This window comes from Oncorhynchus nerka, linkage group LG9a (genome assembly GCF_034236695.1).
Source record: "Oncorhynchus nerka isolate Pitt River linkage group LG9a, Oner_Uvic_2.0, whole genome shotgun sequence".
Classification (NCBI taxonomy): Eukaryota; Metazoa; Chordata; class Actinopteri; order Salmoniformes; family Salmonidae; genus Oncorhynchus; species Oncorhynchus nerka.
This window is the reverse complement of record NC_088404.1, coordinates 25,678,714-25,705,623: the sequence shown is the minus strand read 5'-3', so window position 1 is coordinate 25,705,623 and position 26,910 is coordinate 25,678,714. Positions and strand designations below refer to the sequence as shown.

The 26,910-nt window shown below is 41.6% G+C and overlaps 1 protein-coding gene across 1 annotated transcript in view; it reads right to left on the bottom strand.

Moving 5' to 3' along the window:
* Positions 1–11,914: 11,914 nt before the first annotated feature.
* LOC115134111 (diphosphoinositol polyphosphate phosphohydrolase 3-beta-like) overlaps positions 11,915–26,910 on the bottom strand; it is a 31,179-nt gene continuing 16,183 nt past the window's right edge. The window contains exons 3-5 of the mRNA XM_029667766.2: positions 22,551–22,595; positions 21,995–22,082; positions 11,915–12,594 (exon numbers count right to left, since the gene is read on the bottom strand). Coding sequence (XP_029523626.1) covers positions 12,380–12,594; positions 21,995–22,082; positions 22,551–22,595 — 348 coding nt within the window. The 3' untranslated portion in view covers positions 11,915–12,379. The remainder of the gene's footprint in view (positions 12,595–21,994; positions 22,083–22,550; positions 22,596–26,910) is intronic.

Here is a 26,910-nt window from a genome sequence, read left to right as displayed (position 1 = left end):
GGACCTCCTCTGCCATTTCACTCTGCCATTTCACCAGCCATTATCATCGGCAGCTCTATGGTGAGAAACATCTCAGTTCCCGGGGCAAAAAAACTGTGCTATCCTGGAACATGAGTACAGGACATTACTAGGCTGCTTCATACCGTTCTACGACAGCTGCCGGGAGCTGACGCTGTCGTAGTCCATGTGGGGTCAAACAACATTAGGAGGGCTAGCTCGGAACTGCTGAAACTGGATTTTAAAGAACTGATTCTAGCTCTGAAAGACTCCAAAAAGTGGCCAATGATTTCAGGCCTCTCTTTCATTTTTGTTATGTGTCGCCAAACGGCCTATAAGAACACTTTCACCTTCACGCTATGTGATTATGATGCTTATGTTTTTCTGTGATCATGGAGCTCAGCGGTGCTGTAGGCAACCGATCCTTGCTTGACCGAGTTCACCAACTCAGAGACTGACAATCCACACTTGACTGTGCCAGTCAGATAACTTCATATTTAGCCCGGAACTTGATACATATTTAGGTGGGAGCCTCGATCCCGAAGCACAACGGGTCAGAGCCAATGCTAAGAATAACTTTCTCTCAAATCATTTTTAGCCGATACTGAGGCAATTGAAGCATACACTGAGACACACTGTGAAAATCCGTTATTTGCACACTGATTCTGTGGTGTACACAGGGTGTTGTTCCACCCATGTCAACAGGGTGAAAAACAACTCCGAGCCTCAGATGAGCACACACTTTGCATTATTTGCTTGGGAGATGAACATGCACTCACTGTCAGAAATTCAAACCAAGAGCATTGAAATCTCGACTTGCACGCTTTGGGGACGGAGGCTCCAGATTGTCATCAGATTAGTCTGCCACACAGATCAATGATCATTCCAAATGCTCCAGGTCTAATGATGGGTCTCACTCCACTTGTGATTCACTGCCAAATAAACGCTATCCTCACCTGGGCACAAATCTCAACGCACTGAGATGTGCAGGGAGATTAAGTCACTGGACAGTCGTATGCCAACCATCCAGAGCACATCCTGGCCAGGCTTCCCCCACTGGTACCAAACCCAACCCCTACCTCTGAACTGAGCATTGTTGTTCAATTGGATGACACTAACGTACTTATGATGATGACGATGATGCTATGTACTACAGCTCTAGCATCGTCCAGTCCCAGCCTGCCGGCCTGGCAGTGATGGTCAGCCAGAAAATATCCTTATCTGAAATCATTGAGAGAGCAAGCAGGAACCTCAATGTGAAACATGTACCTACTGCCATGGCGCCCACATCCAAGTTTGATTAATTCAGTTCTTCAAAGACAAACATTCATTCCGTTTTCAAAGACTTCATGTGAGCTCCAATGCAATTGGAGGATGTATATGGCAGAACTCCTGCCATACCAAGCATATACACTCACTTAGCTACATTTCATAGTGCAGATGAGAATGTTTTTTGCCATTTCCTCTGTATGGACAAATCATTTGCTTCGCTTGTTCAGCCTGCTTCTTTCCGTCATAGTTCAGACCATAGAAATAAGAATGAATAGAACGGGCTTGGGACTTCTAACCCTTGGAAATTTGACAGGTAAATGAATGGTTACACTCTCAATGGCTGCCTGGTATTGTGATGTAATAATTTCCATTGTATGGGTGCTGTGCTTTGGCAAAGTGGGTGTGGTTATATCCTGCCTGTTTGGCCCTGTCCGGGGGTATCGTCGGACGGGGCCACAGTGTCTCCCAACCCCTCCTGTCTCAGCCTCCAGTATATGCTGCAATAGTTTATGTGTCGGGGGGCTAGGGTCAGTCTGTTATATCTGGAGTATTTCTCCTGTCTTTTCCGGTGTCCTGTGTGAATTTAAGTATGCTCTCTCTAATTCTCTCTCGATTTTTCTCTCTATCTTTCTTTCTTTATCTCACCCTCTCTCTCTCTCTCGGAGGAGGACCTGAGCCCTAGGACCATGCCTCAGGACTACCTGGCCTGATGACTCCTTGCTGTCCCCAGTCCACCTGGTCGTGCTGCTTCTCCAGTTTCAACTGTTCTGCCTGCGGCTATGGAACCCTGACCTATTCACCGGACATGCTACCTGTCCCAGACCTTCTGTTTTCAGTAAATAAATGTAATTGATTTAACCTGCCTTTAACCTGTCTCCTCCCGTTCATCTACACTGATTGAAGTGGATTTAACAAGTTACATCAATAAGGGATCATAGCTTTCACCTGGTCATGGAAAGAGCAGGTATTCATAATGTTTTGTTCACTTAGTGTACACTTTCAATGTAGATGGGGACTTCCCTGCAGCCATAAGCTCCTGGAGGAAAGTCAAAATGACAGAAACTGGTCAGGAAGATGGCGATTCTGCATGGTCGACACCAGGAATACACTTGTAGGAATACAGGATGCCCTGGCTGTCACAATTGTGTCAATTACTAAAGAGGGCAACCCTGCAGCTGCAAGGCGGTCACGTTCAGGGGCCACACCAACAACTTCAGTTTGGAGGGCCTTAAGAAATTCTCGGGACAATAAGGAGGCCTGCGTCTTGTGATCTTAGCGTACGTGTAGGTATGTACGGCAGGACCAAATCGGAGAGATAGGTAGGAGCAAGCCCATGTAATGTTTTGTAGGTTAGCAGTAAAACCTTAAAATCAGCCCTAGCTTTAACAGGAAGCCAGTTTAGAGAGGCTAGCACTGGAGTAATATGATCAAATTTTTTGGTTCTAGTCAAGATTCTAGCAGCCGTGTTTAAGTGCCTTTGAACAGGTTATGGTAGAATTGCCAAGCGCACTGATTTGTGTCAAGAACTGCAACGCTGCTGGGTTTTTCATGATAAACAGTTTCTATGTGAGCTCTCAGTCAAGACTGACTTTCTATTGGCTATTGTTTCAGCCAAGTATGTGGAGAATTACATGCACTCTCTACCTTTCCTTCATGCCTCACTTTAGCAGAAGATCGATCTAAGGTAGTGTTTCGGACAAATCCAGCATTCTTACCTAAGGTGCTTTCATCATCACATGCTAACCAGCCCTAAAAAGCAGCAATTCACCCGTCTCCCCACTCCTCACAGGAGAGGTGTGAGTTGCATACACTTTGCCCGGTTAGGGCATTGAGTGCCTATCTTGCTGCAACAAGAACTGTTCGTCAAACAACAGTTTTTTGTGGATTATGGGGAGAACACTAAAGGGAGTGCTGTCTCAAAGCAGAGACTGGCACATTGGATTACCAACCAACTCAAGACGGCATGGTAGCACACTCCACCAGGGGTACGGCCACTTCATGGGCCCTGTTCAGAGGGGCCTCCCTGGACTCTATCTCTGCTGCTTCAAGTTGGGCACACCCATTACTTTCACGAGGTTCTACAGACTCAATGTTATGTCCACACCATCAGCGGGGTCTGTGGTTCTGGACATGGCACGCGCTCTCAAACCAGATAAGTGAGCGTACTTGTCAACCATCAACCATCATGATACTTACTTATCAACCATCAGTGAAATTAATGTTCTATACAGAGGTCTTCCACTCTTGGTGCTGTTGCAGCCAATTGAAGCCGAATGTTGTAAGTGCTAGCTTACAGCTTGCTTGTGTATAAGGTTGTATACCACAGTTAAAATTCTATGTTACCCTGTTGGGTAATTATATTCTGTTGCATCCTGTGATGGATAAAGGACGTCCCATGGACTGATCTGGGCTAAGTTAAATGGTGAGTAATCCCACTCTGTTGTCCGAACTAACTCTTTGGTACAGCCTGTCCCATAGGTTGTAGGCGACCCATCATGAAAACGAAAGAGAGCATTGGGTTACGGATGTAACCGTGGTTCTCTAAGTAGAGAAACGGATCGCCAAGATTTAATATCGTTCCTCCACCTCCGTTGTGTTCGATTTGAAGTAAAACACAGTATGTCACGCCACACCGCCTTTTATAATGACAGGTCATGTGGGTACATTAAGGCGTGACTGTAAACATCTTTGATATTAAGCATCTCAATCACATCGAGTGAAGGGGAAGGAGTTCCCATAGGCATTTGGTGACCGATACTCCACTCAGAGAACCAAGGTTACATACATAACCCAACGTTATACTGAAGGGCACTGATAAGGTTTGACGTAGTGGGAAGCCCACTGTGAGCAGTTCACGCTGCACTATCAGCTCAAATATAAACACCACTGTCATGTCTACCTCTGATAAGCCTCCAAGTAAATCAACAAAAACAATCAAGCAACCCAGAAAAGCACAATAATAGCAGTGGGTCAGAAGTTTACACACACTGAATTGACTGTGCCTTTAAACAGCTTGGAAAATTCCAGAAAATGATGTCATGGCTTTAGAAGCTTCTGAAAGGCTAATTGACATCATTTGAGTCAATTGGAGGTATACCTGTGGATGTATTTCAAGGCCTACCTTCAAACTCAGTGCCACTTTGCTTGACATCATGAGAAAATCAAAAGAAATCAGCCAAGACCTCCTCAAGTCTGGTTCAACATTGGGAGCAATTTTCCAAATGCCTGATGGTACCACATTCATCTGTACAAACAATAGTACGCAGGTATAAACACCATGGGACCACGCAGCCGTCATACCGCTCAGGAAGGAGACGTATTGTGTCTCCTAGAGAGGAATTTACTTTGGTGAAAAAAGTGAAAATCAATCCCAGAACAACAGCAAAGGGCCTTGTGAAGATGCTGGAGGAAACAGGTATAAAAGTATCTATATCTACAGTAAAACGAGTCCTATATCGACATAACCTGAAAGGCCAGTCAGCAAGGAAGAAGCCACCATAAAAAAGCCAGACTACAGTTTGCAACTGCACATGGGGACAAAGAACATACTTTTGGAGAAATGCCCTCTGGTCTGATGAAACAAAAATAGAACTGTTTGGCCATATTGACCATTGTTATGTTTGGAGGAAAAAGGGGGAGGCTTGCATGCCGAACAACACTATCCCAACCGTGAAGCATGGGGGTGGCAGCATCATTTTATGGGGGTGCTTTGCTGTAGGAGGGACTGGTGCACTTCACAAAATAGATGGCATCATGAGGAAATAAAATTATGTGGATATATAGAAGCAATTTCTCAAGACATCAGTCAGGAAGTTAAAGCTTGGTCGCAAATGGGTCTTCCAAATGGACAATGACCCCAAGCATACTTCCAAAGTAAAGGTATTGGAGTGGCCATCACAAAGCCCTGACCTCAATCCCATAGAAAATGTGTGGGCTGAACTGAAAAAGTGTGTGCAAGCAAGGTGGCCTACAAAACTGACTCAGTTACACCAGCTCTGTCAGGAGGAATGGTCTAAAATGCATCCAACTTATTGTGGGAAGCTTGTGGAAGGCTACCCAAAACTTTTGACCAAGTTAAACAATTTAAAGGCAATGCTACCAAATACTAATTGAGTGTATGTAGCAAGGTGGCCTCTGACCCACTGGGAATGTGATGAAAGAAAAAAAAGCTGAAATAAATCATTCTCTCTACTATTATTCTGTAATTTCACATTCTTAAAATAAAGTGGTGATCCTAACTGAACTAAGACAGGGAATTTTTACTTAGATTAAATGTCAGGAATTGTGAAAAACTGAGTTTAAATGTATTTGGCTAAGGTGTATGTAAACTTCCGACTTCAACTGTATGAAGCATAAAATCGATAACTTGCTAGCAACAGAAAGCATTCATATACCGGCTATCTCTGAAACTCAATTAGATAATTCCTTTGATGATACAGTGCTAGCAATATATGGTTATAACATCTACAGAAAAGACAGGAAGGCCAATGGAGGAGGTATTACTGTTTATAATCAGAGTCATATTCCTGTAAGGCTTAGAGAGAAGCTCATGTCAAATGCTGCTGAAGTACTATGGCTACAGTTTCCCCTGACTCACCTAAAGCTTATTTTTGTGGGAAGTTGCTATATTCAGTATATGGATAATATGTGTGAAATGCTTGATAATGTATGTGATATCAACAGAGAGGTATATTTTCTGGTTGACCTAAATGTTGGCTTTCATCAAGACACTCAAGAAAAAGCTTCAACTTGCAACCTGGTTCAGATTGTCAGTCAACCAGGGTTTGATTTAGGAAAATGTGATGCCAAACAACGTGACCCGAAAGATTTTAATTTAGGCCTACCCGGCAATTCAGAAATTTCCCGAACCCATATGCATTAGGGCGTCCATCCACAGTGGTCAGAATGATAGAAATTGCATTTAGATTATGGTAATTAATCTTAACAGAACATGCAACTCCTATTACTGAAGCAGCTAATAAAACGTCACTCTCAAACATTTGCCAAAACGCAATTCGAGGGAAAACACCATTCTAAACAGTGCACCTGATGAGAGAGGTTCCATATGTGACAGAGATGAAAATCTCCATTAAAAACTTAGAAAGAGGGGGAATCTAAAGATACAACAACTAAGATGGGATGCTAATATGACTAGGATTGTGCCTTTGGCTTCTGGACAACAGAAACAGAAATTGCATCATGGAGGGTCCAATAGTAAATTGAAATACATTTTCCAAAATTATATAATTATTCTTGTCTATACAAAATACATCATAAAGCATGTCTTAGCCACATAGGAATCGAGGATCAATAGCTTCCAAAAAAAGAGCTGTGGATTGTTTCAAATCACAAACTTGTTGGCCTATGCCTATTTTGGGAAGTACGTAATTTGGGGCAGCGCAAGTGGCAATAGGTCTAGCTGATTATTGACTTGCGGATGTCAGTGAAAAGCATCAAAATATGTGTGAAGATAATGTGTCTTGAGTATAATTTAAAATGTTGAGATAAGAAGGGGAGGGTGTGTGTCAAAGATATAGGCTAGTCTCTTTCCAGAATGGCTCAGCAGTCTTCAGTCAGTTCTTGCACATTCATTGTTTCATTGTGTGAATTGTTTCCCCTTTGATTATTTATTTTGATCAATTCCCCATTACATATGTCACCAGTAGTAAATGTACCTTTAATCTCCATCATTTAGTTACAGTAATTACTGTTACTGCATGTATTAAAGGTCGATGTCCGTGACCCCACAGAAATCGAATTAGCATAATAAAAAATCCCCTTAAAAATCTGTCAGTTTAAGATAGAGATCTGTTTTTTAGCATTGGATGTGTCTCAATCGCCCACATCCGCCTATGTCGCACTTCCACAGGCCTCACAAGACTCGTCTGAAGGTCCCCCTTACCAGTTTAAAAAATGAATGGAAGTATATATGGAGACTGTTTAGTGCCAATAAGGGGTTATATACATGTAAAAAATATTTTTTAAATGAAAAAAGATGTAGGTATAGGACAGACACTTCAGAACCAACTTTCTTTTGATTTTTTTGGGGGGGACTTCCTGTTGTTCTATGTTGTGAATCTGTTATTCAATGTGTTTGTATTGGCTAATAGCAGTAAGAGCCCCCCCAAAAACGTTTTTGTTTGTTAATTGTTTTAAATATTTTTAATACTTCAAGGGGTCTTAAAATTCAAAATCAAATAGCAAAATGATCCTTGGTATGGTCTTCTTAAATCAATTCCATATAGCTTAATAGAATCCCCCTACCCGGGCTTAGACGGGGCTTAGAATCTTATAGGTTAATTAGGCCTACAGTCATTCTCATTCACAACAACCTGCTACACTTGTGAGAAACACATTTTGGTTTATTTCATAACCATCATTTACAAGTGTTTTTATTGTCTTTGGTTTAGAGTGCTCCATGTGAGCAATGAGGATGTGTCTGGTTTCTCTGTCCTGTTAATGTTAAGTGATTGCGCGTGCCTGAGCACGCATAGAAGGACCTGGCCTGCTGCAAGGAAATGTAGGGAAGTCAACAGTCAGTTTGTCGGTGATACAGCCTGACAGGATGCTCTCGGTTGTGCATTTGTAACAGTTTGTGAGTGCTTTAGGTGACGAGCCAAATTTCTTCACCCTCATGAGGTTGAAGAAGCACTATTCCGATTGCACCTTCTTCACCACGCTGTCTGTGTCGGTGGACCATTTCAGTTTGTCCGTGATGTGTACGCTGAGGAACTTAAACCTTTCCACCTTCTCCACTACTGTTCTGTCGATGTGGATGGGGTGTGCTCCCTCTGCTGTTTCCTGAAGTCCACGATCATCTCCTTTGTTTTGTTGACGTTGAGTAAGAGGTTAATTTTCTGACACCACACTCCGAGGGCCCTCACCTCCTCCCTGTAGGCCGTCTCGTCGTAGGTAATCAAGCCTACCACTGTAGTGTCGTCTACAAACTTGATGATTGAGTTGGAGGCCTGCATGGCCACGCAGTCATGGACGATGCTCTGAGGACGCGGCTAGGGATGCTGTCTGGGCAGGACAGCCTTGCAAGGGTTAACACATTTAAATGTTTTACTCACGTTGGCCACGGAGAAGGAGAGCCCACAGGCTTTGGCAGCGGGCCGTGTCAGTGGCACTGTATTGTCATCAAAGCAAGCAAAGAAGTTGTTTCATTTGTCTGGGAGCAAGACAAGTTTTATTTTTGTAATCCGTGATTGACTGAAGACCCTGCCACACATGTCTCGTGTTTGAGCCATTGAATTGCGACTCTACTTTGTCTCTATACTGACGCTTTGCTTGTTTGATTGCCTTACGGAGGGAATAGCTGCACTGTTTGTATTCTGTCGTGTTTCCAGTCGCCTTGTCATGATTAAAAGCGGTGGTTCGCGCTTTCAGTGCAAGATGGCGCCGACAGAGATGGTCACCTCCCTTCAGGTCCTTAGGAAACTATGCAGTTATTTGTTTTTTATGTATTATTTCTTACATTGTTAGCCCAGAAAATCTCAAGTGTTATTACATAGAGCCAGGAATAACTATTGGATAAAGAAGTGATGTCAACTTACCAACATTACGACCAGGAATACGTCTTTCCCGAAGCTGATCCTTTGTTCGGACCTCCACCCCGGACATGGGATCTTATCCCAGAGGCCGACCCAAAACAAAGCGATCACCGCAGGAGAGGCAGACGGAGCGGCCTACTGGTCAGACTCAGAAGGCGAGCACACCATCCACCGCTTCCGAGCATATTACTCGCCAATGTCCAATTTCTAGATAACAAGGTGTACGAAATTAGGGCACGAGTTGCCTTCCAGAGAAACATCAGATATTGTAACACTTTCTGTTTCACAGAAACATGGCTCACTCGGGATATGTTGTCAGAGGCGGTACAGCCACCCAGTTTCTTCATGCATCGCGCCGACAGAAACAAACATCTCTCTGGTAAGAAGAAGGGCGGGGGTGTATGATTATGATTAGCGGCTCATGGTGTAATCACAACAACATACAGAAACTCAAGTTCCACCCCCCAAGCAGATACCTCTGAAAGAACTTCACTGGACTCTATGTAAACTGGAAACCATACATCCTGAGGCTGCATTTATTGTAGCTGGGGATTTTAACAAAGCTAACCTGAGAACAAGACTTCCTAAATTCTATCAGCATATCGAATGCGCGACACGAGCTGGTAGCATTCTGGATCATTGCTCCTCTAACTTCCGTGATGCTGACAAAGCCCTCCCCCGCCCTGCCTTCGGCAAATCTGACCATGACTCCATTTTGTTGCTCCCAGCCTATAGACAGAAACTTAAACAGGAAACGCCCATGCTCCATCCAATGCTGGTCTGACCAATTGGATTCCATGCTTCAAGATTGCTTCGATCACGTGGACTGGGATATGTTCCGGATAGCCTCAGACAATAACATTGATGTATATGCTGACTCGTGAGTGAGTTTATTAGCAAGTGCATCGGAGATGTCGTACCCACTGTGACTAAAACCTTTCCTAACCAGAAATCGTGGATCGATGGGAGCATCCACGCAATTATGGGGTTTTCTCGCCTGGCTATCTAGAGATGAATGCACTAGCTATGGGTCGCTCTGGATGGGAGCATCTGCCAAATGACTAAATTGTAATGTAAATATAGTGCTATGTATATTTACTTTGTTTTCAAAAAGTAATCAAAACCCTTTGACTTCTTTCCCCCAAAAAACGTGTTACAGCCTGAATTCAAAATTGATTAAATTGATACTTTTCTCACCCATCTACACACAATACCCCATAATGGCAAAGTGAAAAGATGTTTTCAGAAATATTTGCAAATATATTGAAAATTAAATACAGAAATACCTCATTGACAAGTACTCACTTCCAGGAGTCAATACTTTGTTGAAGTACCTTTGGCAGTGATTATGGCTATTAGTCTTTCTGGGTAAGTCTCTGGATTGTGCAACATTTGCCCATAATTGTCAAAATTCTTCAAGCTCTGTCAAATTGGTTGATGATCATTGCTAAACAATCATTTTCATGTCTTGCCATGTCTTGCCATTTTCAAGTAGCCTCAAGTCAAAACTGTAACTAGGCCACTGTCTTCTTGGTATAAGCAACTCTAGTGTAGATTTGGCCTTGTGTTTTAGGTCATTGTCCCTGTCCCACTGAAAGGTGAATTAATCTCCCAGTGTCTGGTGGAAAGAAGACTGAACCAGGTTTTCCTGTAGGATTTTGCCTGTGCTTAGCTCCAAAACTCCCCAGTCCTAAATGATTACAAGCATACCATAATATGATGCAGCCCCCACTTTGCTTGAAAATATGGAGTGGTACTGAGTGATGTATTTTACTGGATTTGCCCCAAACATAACACTTTGTATTCAGGACAAATTTGATCACTTTGCCACATTTCTTTGCAGTACTACTTTAGTGCCTTGTGTGTTTTGGAATATTTTTATTCTGTAGAGGCTTAAAGTCATCATTGGCCTCATGATGAAATCCATGAGCGGTTTCCTTCCTCTCTGGCAACTGAGTTAGGAAGGGTGCCTGTAACTTTGTAGGGACTGAATGCATTGATACCCCATCAAAAGGGTAATTAATAACTTCGCCAGGCTCAAAGGGCTATTCAATGTCTGTTTTTTCTACCCATCTAACAATAAGTGACCTTATTTATGAGGCATTGGAAAACCTCTCTGGTCTTTGTGGTTGAATCTGTGTTTGAAATTCACTGCTTTTTATTTTTCCTTTATTTAACTAGGCAAGTCAGTTAAGAACAAATTCTTATTTTCAATGACAACCTAGGAACAGTGGGTTAACTGCCTTGTTCAGGGGTAGAACAACAGATTTTTACCTTGTCAGCTCGGGAATTTGATCTAGCAACCTTTCGATTAATAGTCCAACGCTCTAACCACTAGGCTACCTGCCGCCCCAGGTAGCCTAGGTACCTTACAGATAATTATATGCGTGGGGTACAGAAATGAGGTAGTCATTCAAAAATCATGTTAAACACTATTATTGCACACAGAGTCCATGCAACCTATGTGACTCAAACTCATTTTTACTTCTGAACTTATTTGGCTTGCCATAACAAAGGGGTTGAGTACTTATTATCTGAAGACAATTCAGCTTTACATTTTTTATTAATTTGTAAAAATAATTCCACTTTGATATTATGTGGTATTGCGTGTTGGCCAGTGACAAAAACCTTTATTGTATTATTTTTAAATTCAGGGTGTAACAAAAAAAGTGTAAAAAGTGAGAGGGTGTGAATACTTTCTGCAAGTATTGTGTACATATTATGCATTTTATTTGAGTTGTTTCCTGTTTGGACCCCAGGAAGAGCAGCCACTGCCTCAACAGCAGCTAAGTGGGGGTCCAAATAAATACTAAATAATTACGTTCTGGCACCCTGACAAAGGTTTCCTACCTTTGCCCTAAACTAAGCTGCATTTGGGGTTTTGACATCAAGGAAATAAGCCTTTCCAGAAGTAACACTACCCTCTATTGGCCTATCAGAGCTACTTCAAGCAGAAAGCAGTTCACCAAAGTGCTGCACTCTGACCATAGACTGTAGTCTTTGACCTTATATAATCAAAATGTAAGTTGAACAAAGGACCTTTTCACAGAGGTTGATGTCATTCTAATGATAGAAAGCTGATGACTAATGGATCTCATTAACAGAGATTAGCTTTAAGATCCCGTTTTTATTAATAATATATATCCTTATTTGGCTGATGACAGTTGATAAAAACAATATACAAAGAAAAATATTGAATATCCATTTGACACATTTTCACACTCTTCATGCCCCCTAATAAAATTATGAATTCCTTTTAACTTAGACAGTTCATAGCGTACAAATTAAGAATCAACACAGAAAGGAATCCATGCAAAATGTCTATTCTGGGTACTTTCACTCTAGAGTCCTCTTGGGTCCTCCTTGGCTTGGTCCCAGATCAGTTTGTGCTCTTGCCATACTCCATTACTGTCATTGTCAAGCCAAACATGACAAGTCCACAAGGAGTTAGCAGGACAGCAGAAACCGACTGGCACCTAGGCTAGGTCCTCTTATGATGCTGGTTCCTCTGATGGCGGCTATCCTATCTGTCCTATCTGTTGACCGAGGGAGGTCCTCTATCTGTCCCCTGTGGTGGAGTTGACGTAGTCAGGGGCATTGTCGTCCGTCATGGGGAACACCCAGGTGTTGCCATTGGTGGGGCCGCAACAGGTGGAGCTGCATGTGGGATTACAAGTGGCTGTGAGTCGGCGCAGGTACTCTGCGTGGACAGGCTTGTGGCTTTGCAGCACCCGGATAGCCTCGTCGATATTGAACCACTTCCGTTTCCTACCTGAAAGAGGTACAGCAGAGAGAAAAGGTCAGAGGGCTGTGTTAACCTCTTAAACTGCCGCCCCCTAGTGGCACTTTCTAAACGACACATTGTATACTACCCTCAAAGTACATGTCAGTATAAAAAAACAACCTACAAATACATGCTTATTGCTCTGTGTGTGTGGTGTGTGTGTGGGGGGGGGGGGGGTAAACAAACAAAAAAATGCATTTTACCCATAAAGACAGCCATTTTAAAAGCGCCGGGCTTGTGCAACGTGCCATGCTTTAATTTTCCGTGACTGATTATCAGCGCCTTCAGAAAGTAATCACACCCCTAAACTTTAAACACATTTTGTTGTGTGTTAGAAAGTGGGATTCAAATGTATGTCATTTTCTGTCAACAATCTACACAAAATGTGACATTTTATTTATGGAAAATAAAATACTAATATATCTTGTTTAGATAAGTATGCAACCCAGAGTCAATACATGATCGAATCACATTGGGCAGTGATTACAGCTGAGAGTCTTCCTTGGTAAGTCTAAGAGCTTTGCACATCTGGATTTTACAATATTTGCCAAATATTCTTTTAAAGAAATTCAAGTTCTGTCAAGTTGGTTGTTGATCATTGCTAGACAGTCATTTTTAAGTCTTGCCATAGTTTATCCAGCCCATTTAAGCCAAAACTGTAACTTGGCCACTCAGGAACACTCATGGTAGTCTTGGTAACCAACTCCAGTGTATATTTGGCCTAGAGTTTTAGGTTATTGTTCTGCTGAAAGGTGAATTTGTCACCCAGTGTCTGTTGGGAAGCAGATTGAACCAAGTTTTCCTCTAGGATTTTGCCTTTACTTAGCTCTGTTCCATTTATTTTCTTCCTAAAAAACTCCCTAGTCCTTGAAGATGACAAGCATACCCATAACATCATGCTGCCACCACCATGCTTGAAAATATGAAGAGTGGTACTCAGTGATGTGTTGTATTGGATTTGCACAGAGTGAGCAAAAGTTAACAAATCACTTAAGCACATTTTTACTCCTGAGCTTAGACTTGCCATAACAAAAGGGTTGAATACTTATTGACTCAAGACATTTCCGCTTATAATTTATTCATTTGTAAACATTTCTAAAAACACAATTCCACATTGTGTTTAGATCAGTGACGCAACATCTCAATTGAATCACTTTTATATTCAGGCTTTAGCACAACAAAATGTGGATAGTCGAGGGTTGTGAATACTTTCTGAAGGCATATGAGGAAAAAGCTCAAGTCTCTATCTATTGCTGTAAATATATCCCCTGTCTGATTCCCAGTTCATCCACTAGATAGCAATAGGAGATCACATGACATCTCTTGGCCACCAGTTGCGTCTGGTTTGGGTCGTGAGTCACTGTGCCAAAATGGCTGAACGGATTTTCAAGCCTGACATCTTAAAATTACCTTAGCAATCAGGGCTTTCAAGTTATGGAGTTTGCTTCTTTTTTTTAATATAAGACACGGACAGGTGAGGAAACTTCAAACCTCTTTTCCCATTCACGTTTCCTATTGTAAACAATGTGCTAGATCAATGACGCATGTGGAGGATGTATACAAGGATATTCTTATGACATTGCCAGCAGTAAGATTTGAGTTAAATTTCCAAAAAGGACTGCAGCTTTCAAATGTCATCGCCGGACCCTGTACCGGGTCCAAAAACAACCACTCAGAGTTTAGCAGGTTAACAGAGTAATAGGATCTAAAAACTGATGTATACAACGATTCTCAGTTTTTGTAATAAGCCAACAATGATTACTGTTTGTTTTTCCCTGACTGCCTGAATGTACATTACAATGTATTAGGAACTAATCAAAACTTTCCTTAAAGTAGGTCTTTGTTACTTTAACGGATGCATGTGACATTCAGAAAGTGTTATTACTTTTCTGCTTTTGTTGGACTTCCCAATTAGCATATCAACATGAACACTGGCTAAACCTCTGTAAGCAGCTACACATTTTCCCCACCCCTTCACACCAACCAGCGCTGAAATACTGAAAAATGTAACACCACTGAATGTTGAGAACTTTACCCATAGTACAACTGGACATTTCTGTATTTTATCCTGTGGTGTTGATGAAGCTTCCCACCTAAGCCTCAGTATAAAGATTTCCCATAAAAAAACATTGTCTGGTTAACTGTCAGTTAACATTATTTATACATCTCTTCAAAACCACTTTCTCCTGGCTTCCAAATGCTACCCATATTTTATCATTCAAGTATTTTGTAAAAGGCATTCAAAAGTGCCCTCTGACATTAAAATGGGTTACTGAGGGGACGTAGCGGTGTGTATGGGGGGGGTACTGAGGTACTCCACTTGTAAGACAAGCCCACAACTGTAGAGCCTGGCCAGGCACAGTCATGGGACTTGTACATTTAACATTTAAGTCATTTAGCAGACGCTCTTATCCAGAGCGACTTACAAATTGGTGCGTTCACCTTATGAGGCAAGAGAGGACAGAGGGAGGGAGGGAGGGGGAGACAGTGCGGGTAGTGACGAAGCCTGGAAAACAACTGTGCACAGCAAACATGCATGCACCTTGTGAACAGGCCTGAATTCTATTTATATAGGTGAAGGGAACGAAAGATCAGCACTTTTTTTCAGACCGGCTACAAATAGTTCACGTTTTGAGTTACAGGGTCCCTTGTCAAACGTTAAATTTTAAACACCTGCTACCACATCCTAAACCAATTATGGTGATAATTTCTGGGATCTAGTCCACGTCTTAACATGTAGAAAGTGTCTAGTTAGCTAAGACAGTTCGGTGTTTTCTACCGTACAATGTTTACGTGACACTAATTTGCACAGATACCACATATTTTAGTTACAGAACATGGAAAATGTCTTCATGTAAATATTAAACAAACAAATGTACAAGTAACTCATTCAAAACAGAATTTGGCCAGTTTCATCTCATAATTTGATACTTAGTTTGCATAAAGAAAAGTGTGGATCAAAACACAAGTGGACATTGAATACTGTTTTTCCAAACCATTCTTCAAATACAAGCATTTAATTTAGACATCCAGCAATATGCTGACATTACTGAAGATCAACAGGTGTTTGACATAGAGGTGATGATGGTGTGAAAACAACTGACAGCATTTTTTCAGTCAATATATCCAGTAGGTCAGAGTTCAGGTGGCTAGGGACATATTACTGTATACATGGACATGTCCCTCGGTCAGTATCTCAAATGACAACAGAGACCATCTGTCAGTCTGTCTGCTTGTTCCTCTCTTAGTTTTTACAAGCTGTCTCCTGCCAACTAAACTGGGGTCAGCCTCTATATACGAGTCATTTTAACCTCTTAAATGTAATGGCACAATTTAGATTTCCGCCTAAATATACATACCCAAAAGTAACTGCTATTCATGTGTAATTACATGATTCTGACATGCCAAAACTTGGTATATTTGGAAAGACAACGTCTGGGAGATTATGAGGAAATAATCAGAAGATAGGAGTTACATAGTTCAGAATATACAAGATCAAGCACACACAACATTTTATTTTGAAAGTAATCTTTTATTGACAAGCTATACGTGGATTACTGATGCCCAGAGCTGGAAACAATCTCAGATGGCTTCTAAAACATGTGAACAAGATCAGAAAAAAAGGGATTGATAGACCTAACAAGTAGAAATAGGCAGACGTTTTAGTAAGTGGTCAGGTGTGGTCGCGGGATGTTTTCAAGTGTCTCTAAACCTCTCCAAAGTGGCATATGTCTGTAAATTAGATAATTCCAGTGCTATTACACATTTGCAATCCCTAAATGCAATTTGTTCAGTATAAAAATAACATTTCTACCATATTAACCTCACTCAAACATTGTGGTGGTGTTATGTGGTATCCAGGGTACATTCAAGTGTCCTTTGAACCTCTCCAAAGTGGTAATTGCAGTTTTTGCACACTGGATGTGCCTAAAAGTTATTGTTCACTATATAAAAACTAAGTTTCTACAACACCAACCTCTCTCAAACATTGTGGTGGTGTCGGGGGACATACAGTGGATATCCAAGTGCTTTTTCAACTTCTCCAAAGTGCCAGAATGTTTAGCCTAGGCATATCCATTGTATTAATCCCATGTACAAATTAACTGTTAACAAAAACAATATAGAAGCAACAGATATACATTAAAAAAATATAACATTTCTTATCAAACACAAACTTGGTTACACGTGTCCTTCACTAAAAAAAGGTGCAAAAATAAAAAGAAGCCGAAATATTTACAAATTGCATTCGTGTTCATTTTAAATCCCAGGTGTAGATGATTAGATTTCGCTTTCACCGTAGTTTGTGCATGTAGTGATAGTCTTTGAAGCAGTCCCTCTCTGCCTGGAAACAAAAAGCGAACTGGCATTTCCTCCTTTTTCCCCCGAACTGGCATTTCCAGGGGGGGTCTTGTGATGATTGTGAGGTTTGCTTTGGGCCCCAAATTCAACCATTTCCAACACCAGCAGCTCTCAGAAGGCCAACTGGGAGAGAGGGGTTTGACCTTTTGCTTTGGCCATCTGCTTGTGGAGAATGAAAGCCTTTACTGTAGCAATGTCCACAAAGTGGTAAATAAAAGTCTTATACCACTTCCTGGTCTTGTGGAGAACCTGGTAGTAGTTTATCAGAGCATCAGATAGGTTGACACCCACCATGCTGGCATTATAGTCCTTCACAGAAACAGGAATGGAGACTCCCCCCCCCTTTTTCGCTCTCCTTGTGACATTGTTGTTATTGAATGCCTTATGTTGTGTGGTGAGCATGGTTGTTTCCTTAGTGTCTTTCCATTTCACAAAAAGCTGCTTGTTTGTCCTGATCCAACGTATGGTTCCCCTCTCCGCTGTCTTTGTCATGTTGTTTACCTTGGTCTTGGGGAAACTGATTCTGTTAGGACGAATGGTGCCAAAAGCACCTATTTTCTTTTTGAAGAGGTCTATGAAAAGTGGATGGAGAAGCATCAGACGAGGTGAAGGACATCGCAGTGAAGACCTTGACTGGCGGGGGCACTTGCTGTGGAGGGGTGGCTCTCAAACGTCATCAAAATCCTCTGCAGTAAATAAAATAAAGGGATATATTGTTGTATGACACAGAATTACAGTTGACTAAATTTACAAAATGACATTAGTGTAAAGTAAAAACACCAGGCCTAAACTTTATCCGTACAGTGACTCACATAGAAGGTGTGAAGTACACACACAATGCAAACAGTAAGACTTTGGAGGCAAAGGCAGAGGTGAGAACCACAAATAAACAATGACCATGAGTGTAGTAGCCTCTCCAAAGTTACAAGGATGAAACTTAGAACAGCAAACAGTGAACCAATATGAAACATATTGGTATACAATAACTACTTTGGAATTATATAAACATATAAATGACTTGTTACATAGGCCTATGTAAACTAAATCCAAAGCATAAAAAGCAGACAACTTACATATAGTAAATGTTCTATATAAAGTCATGAAAATAATTTACTTACAGATAGATCTAAAAGTGGATCCAATCCTTCTAGAAAGCAATATTTTGTCGGCCGAGTCGAAATCCTCATTCCTCATCGTTCCTTATACTTTGCTTGAAAAAATGTAGAAATAAACAAATACACTACCATCTATTCTAACAAAATATAATAAAATAAAAAATACCACCCCTACTCCACTATTTAAATCTACTTAGTCATACCTCAGGCCAACAACCTGAAAGGATGTGACACCACCACTCAACACACCCTGTAACTCTTCTGATGTCTCACACACCCAAATACCTCTCTGCAGCTGCCACCACAACCTCAATTTTCTGTGACTTACGTTCCATCCCTCCAGTACAGTTCATAACCATTGTTATAAAGACCAAAAATGAAATCTTACTGAAACACGTATCACTTGTTGGTTTATTCATTTGTATTGGTACAGATCTACTATTCACACCACTCCTCTCAGGATCCTTCCCCCTGTACTGGTACAGATCTACTACACTCACCACTCCTCTCAGGATCCTTCCCCCTGTACTGGTACAGATCTACTATTCACACCACTCCTCTCAGGATCCTTCCCCCTGTACTGGTACAGATCTACTATTCACACCACTCCTCTCAGGATCCTTCCCCCTGTACTGGTACAGATCTACTATTCACACCACTCCTCTCAGGATCCTTCCCCCTGTACTGGTACAGATCTACTACACACACCACTCCTCTCAGGATCCTTCCCCCTTGACCCATCTTCCTCTACTTTCTTCACTGTCTCAGCATATGACTTCTGCACTACTCTAACCCTGGAAACCTCAACCTGCCTCTCTCGCACAGGACATTTCTGATCCCCAGCTCCATGGGCACCCCTACAGTTAACACATACCACTACTTTCCCCAATGCTACACATTCCTTTTTCTCATGCCCTTCTGCACACTTTTCACACCCAGGAACCTCCCTCCTACACACTGCCACCACCTAGGAACTTCCCTCCTACACACTGCTACCACCTAGGAACCTCCCTCCTACACACTGCTACCACCTAGGAACCTCCCTCCTACACACTGCTACCACCTAGGAACCTCCCTCCTACACACTGCTACCACCTAGGAACCTCCCTCCTACACACTGCTACCACATGCCCATAAGCTTGACACCTGTAACATCTTAATGTATTCGGTACAAAGGTTTGTACACAAAGACTCAACATTAAAACAAAAAGAACCAGACAATGACTCTTCTGTTTCACCACTCACGCTACCCTGTCTGCGTCGCACCAAACAACAAGCATCACAAACACCGGGAATCTTCCCCTTCAGTTGGTCAACTTTTACTGCTACCCCAGAAATCACTTCTTTCAATGGCACCCTTTTCTTGAGGGCAAAACAATTAACGTCTTGCCCCCATTCATTTAACGCAGAGCGCCTGTTCCCTCTGACCAGCAGAAACACAAACAATTATCACAAGACCACTTCTGGTTACCCTCACCGATTCCACAGCACCCAACTCGGTTTTCACCCACCCTGAAACCACAAATGGATCAGCCAAAAGGCAAGGGTCCACTTGTTCCAAAAAACTTCACTCCTGTCACAGACTCATCTTTATCCTGACTCTCGGTGCAAGCATAAGGCTCAGAGAACTTCGACACCTACCACCTCCGATACTTCGACCTCATTCACTTCCATTTCTCCTCCTGTCTTCAGCTCACTCTGCTTACACTTTCTAGCATTCTTCTCTAACAAACCATTTCAGCTTTTTTCCATCATTTTTAACAGACTCAATCGCAACCTCTTCCTCCCCCTCTCAGACCTCCTCTGCCTCTCTTTTCCACTCCTTCCTCTTCCGTATTTCAAGTATGTCTCCTTATGATAATACTGCACTTCTCCTGCTATACATCTTGTTCTTGCCTTCTCAAGGGACGCCATTAACCGGCTGTTACAATCTCCATGAACACCTCGGGATCTTGAAATTAGGTAATCTGCTCAGCCTGCCCTTATACATTCATATGCCCATATATGGTAATAAATCACACCAAAGATTTTAAGGCACAGATGAATAGCCAAGATACTCAGATTTCTGTAGACACCCTGCTTTTGCAGATAGGGCTACCATTCTCATACCAGACTGAATTGAATAAAAACATCTAATAGGGTCCCTAAATATGGGGACTTTACATTTAAGAGGTTCATTTTAACTCCTTTCAATGCTGAGATTTACAATTTAGACTTTTGATTGATTGGAACATCAGTCAATAGTACAGTCAGTAGATACAAAATCACTGATTATTTGGCACTGATAATTGTTTTTAATACATTAAAAGATAACCAAGACACATACATAATTTGGTATGTACAGTAGCCATTTTAGGAACATGGCTCATCTGCTCCACTTTGATGTTCCACAGATCCACCCAGGAGAGAACAGTGATGTACATGTGACCTATGCAAAAAGCTCGTAAAATAAATGTATCAAATTCATGATTCAGCAGCTTGAAATGAAAAGGAATAGTGATGACACTGTGAAATTCTTGCTCCCAAGAAGTCTGGTCCATGATGGACTACCAGCCTTGCGGGGGTCAACTGTCAATGAGCCATTGAGACACTGATCTTTGACAAACAGATATCCTGACCTGTATATTGACTTAGAACAACAGTCAGATTCACCGCCTGAAGGCACTGTACAGTCGTAATATTAAAGTGTTACATTTCTTTCCCCTATTAATAACATTGGACAAATTACATAAATGCATTATAATTTTACTTATCTAAAGAATTCATTTTTTGATACAACATGAGTACTATGCATGAACCCCCCCAAAGAGCCACTTGAACTTACAAACTCCAAGCAGTATTCGTGCTTTTGTCTTTTCATGATACAAATTCTCTTCAAAGGGAAACGTACATGAACCTGACGTCTGATGATTTTCGTTAAGTACCCAGGAGTCAAACCAACAGTCCTCAAACCTCATTTCACGGCCCTGACTGCTTAGGAGATCAAAACCTTTTTGTTTTATGAGGCATAAATGTGTTTGTGTGTTCCAATGTTTTGATGTCAACATCACAGACTCGGAGAGTGAAAGGGGCCCGGGGTGTGAGAGAGACGTAGTTGCGTAGGTGTAGTAAGAAAAGGTTGTTTGTCTAAATTTCTCAGAAGTTCCCAGTTTCCCACCAATTGTGTCAGAGAGGAAATGCTTAGACAAAAGACGTGCATAAAGGTCTAAAGAGATGTGGGAAAATAGTGTTCCCTAACCAGATGTCTTTATGTACAGTAGAAGTTCCCTAACCAGATGTCTTCATGTACAGTAGAGGTACCCTAACCAGATGTCTTCATATACAGTAGAGGTACCCTAACCAGATGTCTTCATGTACAGTAGAGGTACCCTAACCAGATGTATTCATGTACAGTAGAAGTTCCCTAACCAGATGTCTTCATGTACAGTAGAAGTTCCCTAACCAGATGTCTTCATGTACAGTAGAAGTTCCCTAACCAGATGTCTTCATGTACAGTAGAAGTTCCCTAACCAGATGTCTTCATGTACAGTAGAAGTTCCCTAACCAGATGTCTTCATGTACAGTAGAAGTTCCCTAACCAGATGTCTTCATGTACAGTAGAGGTACCCTAACCAGATGTCTTCATGTACAGTAGAAGTTCCCTAACCAGATGTCTTCATGTACAGTAGAAGTTCCCTAACCAGATGTCTTCATGTACAGTAGAAGTACCCTAACCAGATGTCTTCATGTACAGTAGAAGTTCCCTAACCAGATGTCTTCATGTACAGTAGAAGTTCCCTAACCAGATGTCTTCATGTACAGTAGAAGTTCCCTAACCAGATGTCTTCATGTACAGTAGAAGTTCCCTAACCAGATGTCTTCATGTACAGTAGAAGTTCCCTAACCAGATGTCTTCATGTACAGTGGAAGCCTACCGATGTTGACAGAATCCTCCCAGTCCTCCAAGGTCTCTGTCACAGTCAGGACATAGACGTATGTCCTGTGTTTCCTGTCCTGGTTGTGCTACAGGGACAGACAAACAGCTTCATATCATAATAAACCCTTTATACAGTGTTTCTGTATTGCATGCAGGGCTTAAAAATGTTGTGGTGTGTTGTGTGGTATTTTCAGCTGGGACCCCATTTTTTGAGGTCCCAGCTGAAAACGACCCCACCCTTGCATTCATTTCATTTGTCTTTCTTATCAAAAGTAACAAATAAATACATTTACTCAATAAAATACATTTACTAAATCTGTACTCTTAATTGTTTGTTCCCTAAATATATTTTTTTATGTGGCAACCCCACTGCAGTTCCCACGTGGGGTCGCGACCATGACTTTGAATATCACTGGTCTAAGGAAGTAGGGCTTAATAATAATGTTGTAATGAGAGAAATGTTTTGACATGTGTTGCATGATATGTAATATGTAATATACCGTGCTATGCTACAGTGTGCTATGACATGATGATTGACAGTTTGTGAGACTTACCTCAAAAACCCCCAGTAGCCTGCCAAGTTTCCCCTTTACACCAGCCTGGACAGTGACACAGACAGATTAGAACAAAAGAAAGTCAAGCTACTGTATAAACACCAGTATAAAATCAATACATTCCCACATCCTACATTACAAGACAGAATCACTTTTAAAAGTTGTTGCAGCCAATATCATGTAGAGTTCTACTCTTCTGTTAAATCAACATCAGCAAGACAATTATTTTTCATAAAACAGAATCAAATTCTACTAAATGTAAATGTAGCAGATGGAGATCTGTGAAACTGATTCCTCAGCCTGAAGTGTCCCCACATGCGCTGCTTGATAGCTAGCTAGTACGACTTGGTAAGACACTTCAGGAGGAAAGTCACGTGTGTTTGCGAGGCAGAGGTCCTGAGTTCGAACCTTGGTATGAGCTGAATCAGGGGGAAGTGGTACTCGCTAAGCAAGGGGCGTGACATGTTTTACATAAACAAATAGCCTACATTTATTTAATTGATGATAGGATAACTAACACATCACAGATTATAACAACTAAAAATGAATCCATGTATTGTGGTATTCACAAGCAAGGAATGTGCTCTTAAAGAATGTGCTTGTTTGGTAAGGCAGATATGTTTTACCTCAAACAATGCAACAGGTTTGACAGTACCCTACCCTCACCCGCTGCAAAAGCCAGATGGGAACATCGACTGACTGTGGGATACTTTCATGCCGAGAAAGAATTCCAGCAGACTAGCCAAAGGGGAATACCATGTCTCTGCTCCCATAAAACTTATTCTCAGCATTGCCCATGATGAGTACTGCATGTACAGTGCATTCGGAATAGTGTTCAGACCCCTTGACTTTTTCCACATTTTGTTATGTTACAGCATTATTCTAAAATTAATTAAATTGTTTTTTCTCCTCATCAATCTACACACAATACCCCATAATGACAAAGCAAAAACAGGTTTTTAGATGTTTTTAAATGTTTGCAAATGTATTAAAAATAAAAACTGAAATATTACATTTACATAAGTATTCAGACCCTTTACTCAGTACTTTGTTGAAGCACCTCTGGCAGCGATTACAGCCCCGAGTCTTCTTGGTTGTGATGCTAAACGCTTGGTAGACCTGTTTTTGGAGAATTTCTCCCCTTCTTCTCCGCAGATCCTCTCAAGCTCTGTCAGGTTGGATGGGGAGCGTCGCTGCACAGCTATTTTCAGGTCTCTCCAGAGATGTTAGAACGGGTTCAAGTCCGGGCTCTGGCTGCATTGTCTTGGCTGTGTGCTTAGGGTCATTGTCCTGTTGGAAGGTGAACCTTCACCCCAGTCTGAGGTCCTGAGCGCGCTCTGTACTTTGCTTCATTTATCTTTCCCTCGCTCCTGACTAGTCTCCCAGTCCCTGCCATTGAAAAACATCCCCACAGCATGATGCTGCCACCACATTGGGATGGTGTCAGGTTTCCTCCAGACGTGACGCTTGGCATTCAGGCCAAAGAGTTCAATCTTGGTTTCATCAGACCAGAGAATCTTGTTTCTCATGGTCTGAGAGTCCATTCATGTGCCTCTTGGCAAACTCCAAGTGGGCTGTCATGTGCCTTTTACTGAGGAGTGGCTTCTGTCTGGCCACTCTACCATAAAGGCCTGATTGGCGGAGTGCTGCAGAGAAGGTTGTCCTTCTGGAAGGTTCTCCCATCTCCACAGAGGAACTCTGGAGCTCTGTCAGAGTGACCATCGGGTTCTTGGTCACCTCCCTGACCAAGGCCCTTCTCCCCCGATTGCTGAGTTTGGCCGTGCGGCCAGCTCTAGAAAGAGTCTTAGTGGTTCCAAACTTCTTTAGTTTAAGAATGATGGAGGCCATGCACGGTCAACTGTGGGACCATATGTAGACAGGTGTGTGCCTTTCCAAATCATGTACAATCAATTGAATTTACCACAGATGGACTGCAATAAATTTGTAGAAACACCTCAAAGATGATCAATGGAAACAGGATGCACCTGAGCTCAATTTCGAGTCTCATAGCAAAGGGTCTGAATACTTCAGTAAATATGTTTGTTTTTTAAAATATAAATTTACAAACATTTCTGAAAACCTGTTTTCTTTTTGTCATTATGGGGTATTGTGTGTAGATTGATGAGGAAAATGTTTTATTTTATCAATTTTAGAATAAGGCTTAAAGTAACAAAATGTGGAAAAAGTCAAAAGGTCTGAATACTTTCCGAATGCACTGTATACCCGCTGATTGGGGTTTGGCCCATCTCAAGAGAAGATCCCCAGGAGGACCTATGCCATCCTAGCATGCCTCATCGACTGAAGCGCTCAGCAGTTTAGTCAGCAATATAAAAACAAGGCCAAAAACTCCTGCTAATGATCATAGCTATAATGTTAGCCTGGTTCCAGATCAGTTTGTGCTGTCTTACCAAATACACTTCTGTCATTGTCATTTGTCACACCAAACAATGACACACCAGGGATGGAATTGGCAAGCTAACACAAACAGATTGGGGACCAGGCTAATATATAAGCCTAATGTTGCTTGTCAAACCATTTGTGGTAAAAAGCAGGCAACATGAAATGGCTGCTGGGAAGCCGTGGAGCCATTTCACAACTCATCACACTGTTCATGTGGATATCATACTGTCCACTAGGACAGTGGTTCTCAAACTCTTTCACTCGGGGCCTCCCTTCCATTATTGGGAAACAAAATCAATGGACAAAAAAAACGAACTAAAAAACATTAGCTGACATGGGTTAGATGATCTAGACATTTCTGACAAGTTATAAATAATTCTGCAATGACAAGAGGAAAACTGATGATGCACTACCCAATTTGTGCATTCACCTATTACAACTTCCAAGAGTAGGTTGAAAGCCTGAATGAGTTCCACCCCCCTCTTCCCCACAGTTTGAGAAGCACTGCACTAGGATATAAAGGTTTGTGATATATGCATGAGAAAAAATATTAAAAGATTATTGTACCCGGCCGCTGACTGTATTGGGAGAGCCTGTTAACACCTTGCAACATTCCAGGACTGGAGCCCATGGCTCTGTTCACATGATCCTGGGAGAGAGACGTAATTCAGGTTTAAGTTCCTGCATCTCTCCTAGGTCTGCCTGGCTGGGGCCAGGTTACCAGGACCACATGGTCATATGACAAACACAAGCCCCTACCAACACACTTCAGCTCTATGATGGGATAATCCCAATATGTTTTTTTTTTTACATTATAAAACTGATTTATGTGATAAAATCGAAATAATCTGACACTCATGCACATATTAAACCTCAATTAAACTTCCATTACGTGGTTCTTTGGAGGGGATGTGTTGAACTTGACAGAAGGGTATTACAGTGGGATGACCATTTGAGTTATGAGCTCCTAACAGCCTGTGTTGGGGAGCGACTCATTTAACCCTATTCAGGGAGGAGGAAGACGTGGGTAACTGGACACTGCCTCTAAATGTCACCGCTCAACTCCTCACAGCTGTCAACACGACTCCCTGTGGCAGAACATGGCAGAACATCCACTCCAGTCCTAACTAAAAGTGAACAAGTTGTCACTTCTTTCATTAAACCAGGGATCATCAACTAGATTCAGCCACAGGACAATTTTTTCTTGAGTGGATGGTTGGGGAGTCGGAACATAATAAACAAATATTTGTAGACTGCAAATTGATTGCAAGCCCAAACAGATATAATTTGTGACAAAAAACATAATAATTTCAAACCTTGATTACATTTGTATACAATCATGTGTCCCGATTATGCATGAAAATACTTGGGAACAGTTGCAAAACTTTTTTACAGTCTTATGTCCACATTTTTATGAAGATTCATATATATCCTCTTTTTCAGCGAGCCCCACAGATATGGATAATTTTTTGTCTGGTATATAATTACCTAGATTATCAGATAGCCAGGTAGAGGACCTGGACTGTACTATAACAGAAGAGGAGGTTAGAGACACCATCTCACTGTATCTATGAAAGCAGGGAAACCACCTGGTCTGAATGGAATTTTTGTAGAATACTATAAAAAGTATATTGACATTCTTGTACCTGTATTGACAGTGGTTTACCAAGACGCATTTAAAAATGGCTCCCTTCCGGACACCTTTAATGAGGCTTTGATATCACAGATTCCTAAGAAGGATAGAGATACTACAGAACCAGGGAATTTTAGAGCTATCAGCCTCCTTAATGAGGATTGCAAGATTCTTACTAAGACCCTTGCGATACGCTTAGAGAAGGCACTACCTAATATTATACATAGTGAAGTAGGATTTATTAAGAACAGGACCTGAACTGATAATATGAGGAAGCTCTTACATCTCATGTGGTTAAACCGCTCAAATATAGTTCCTACCACTGCT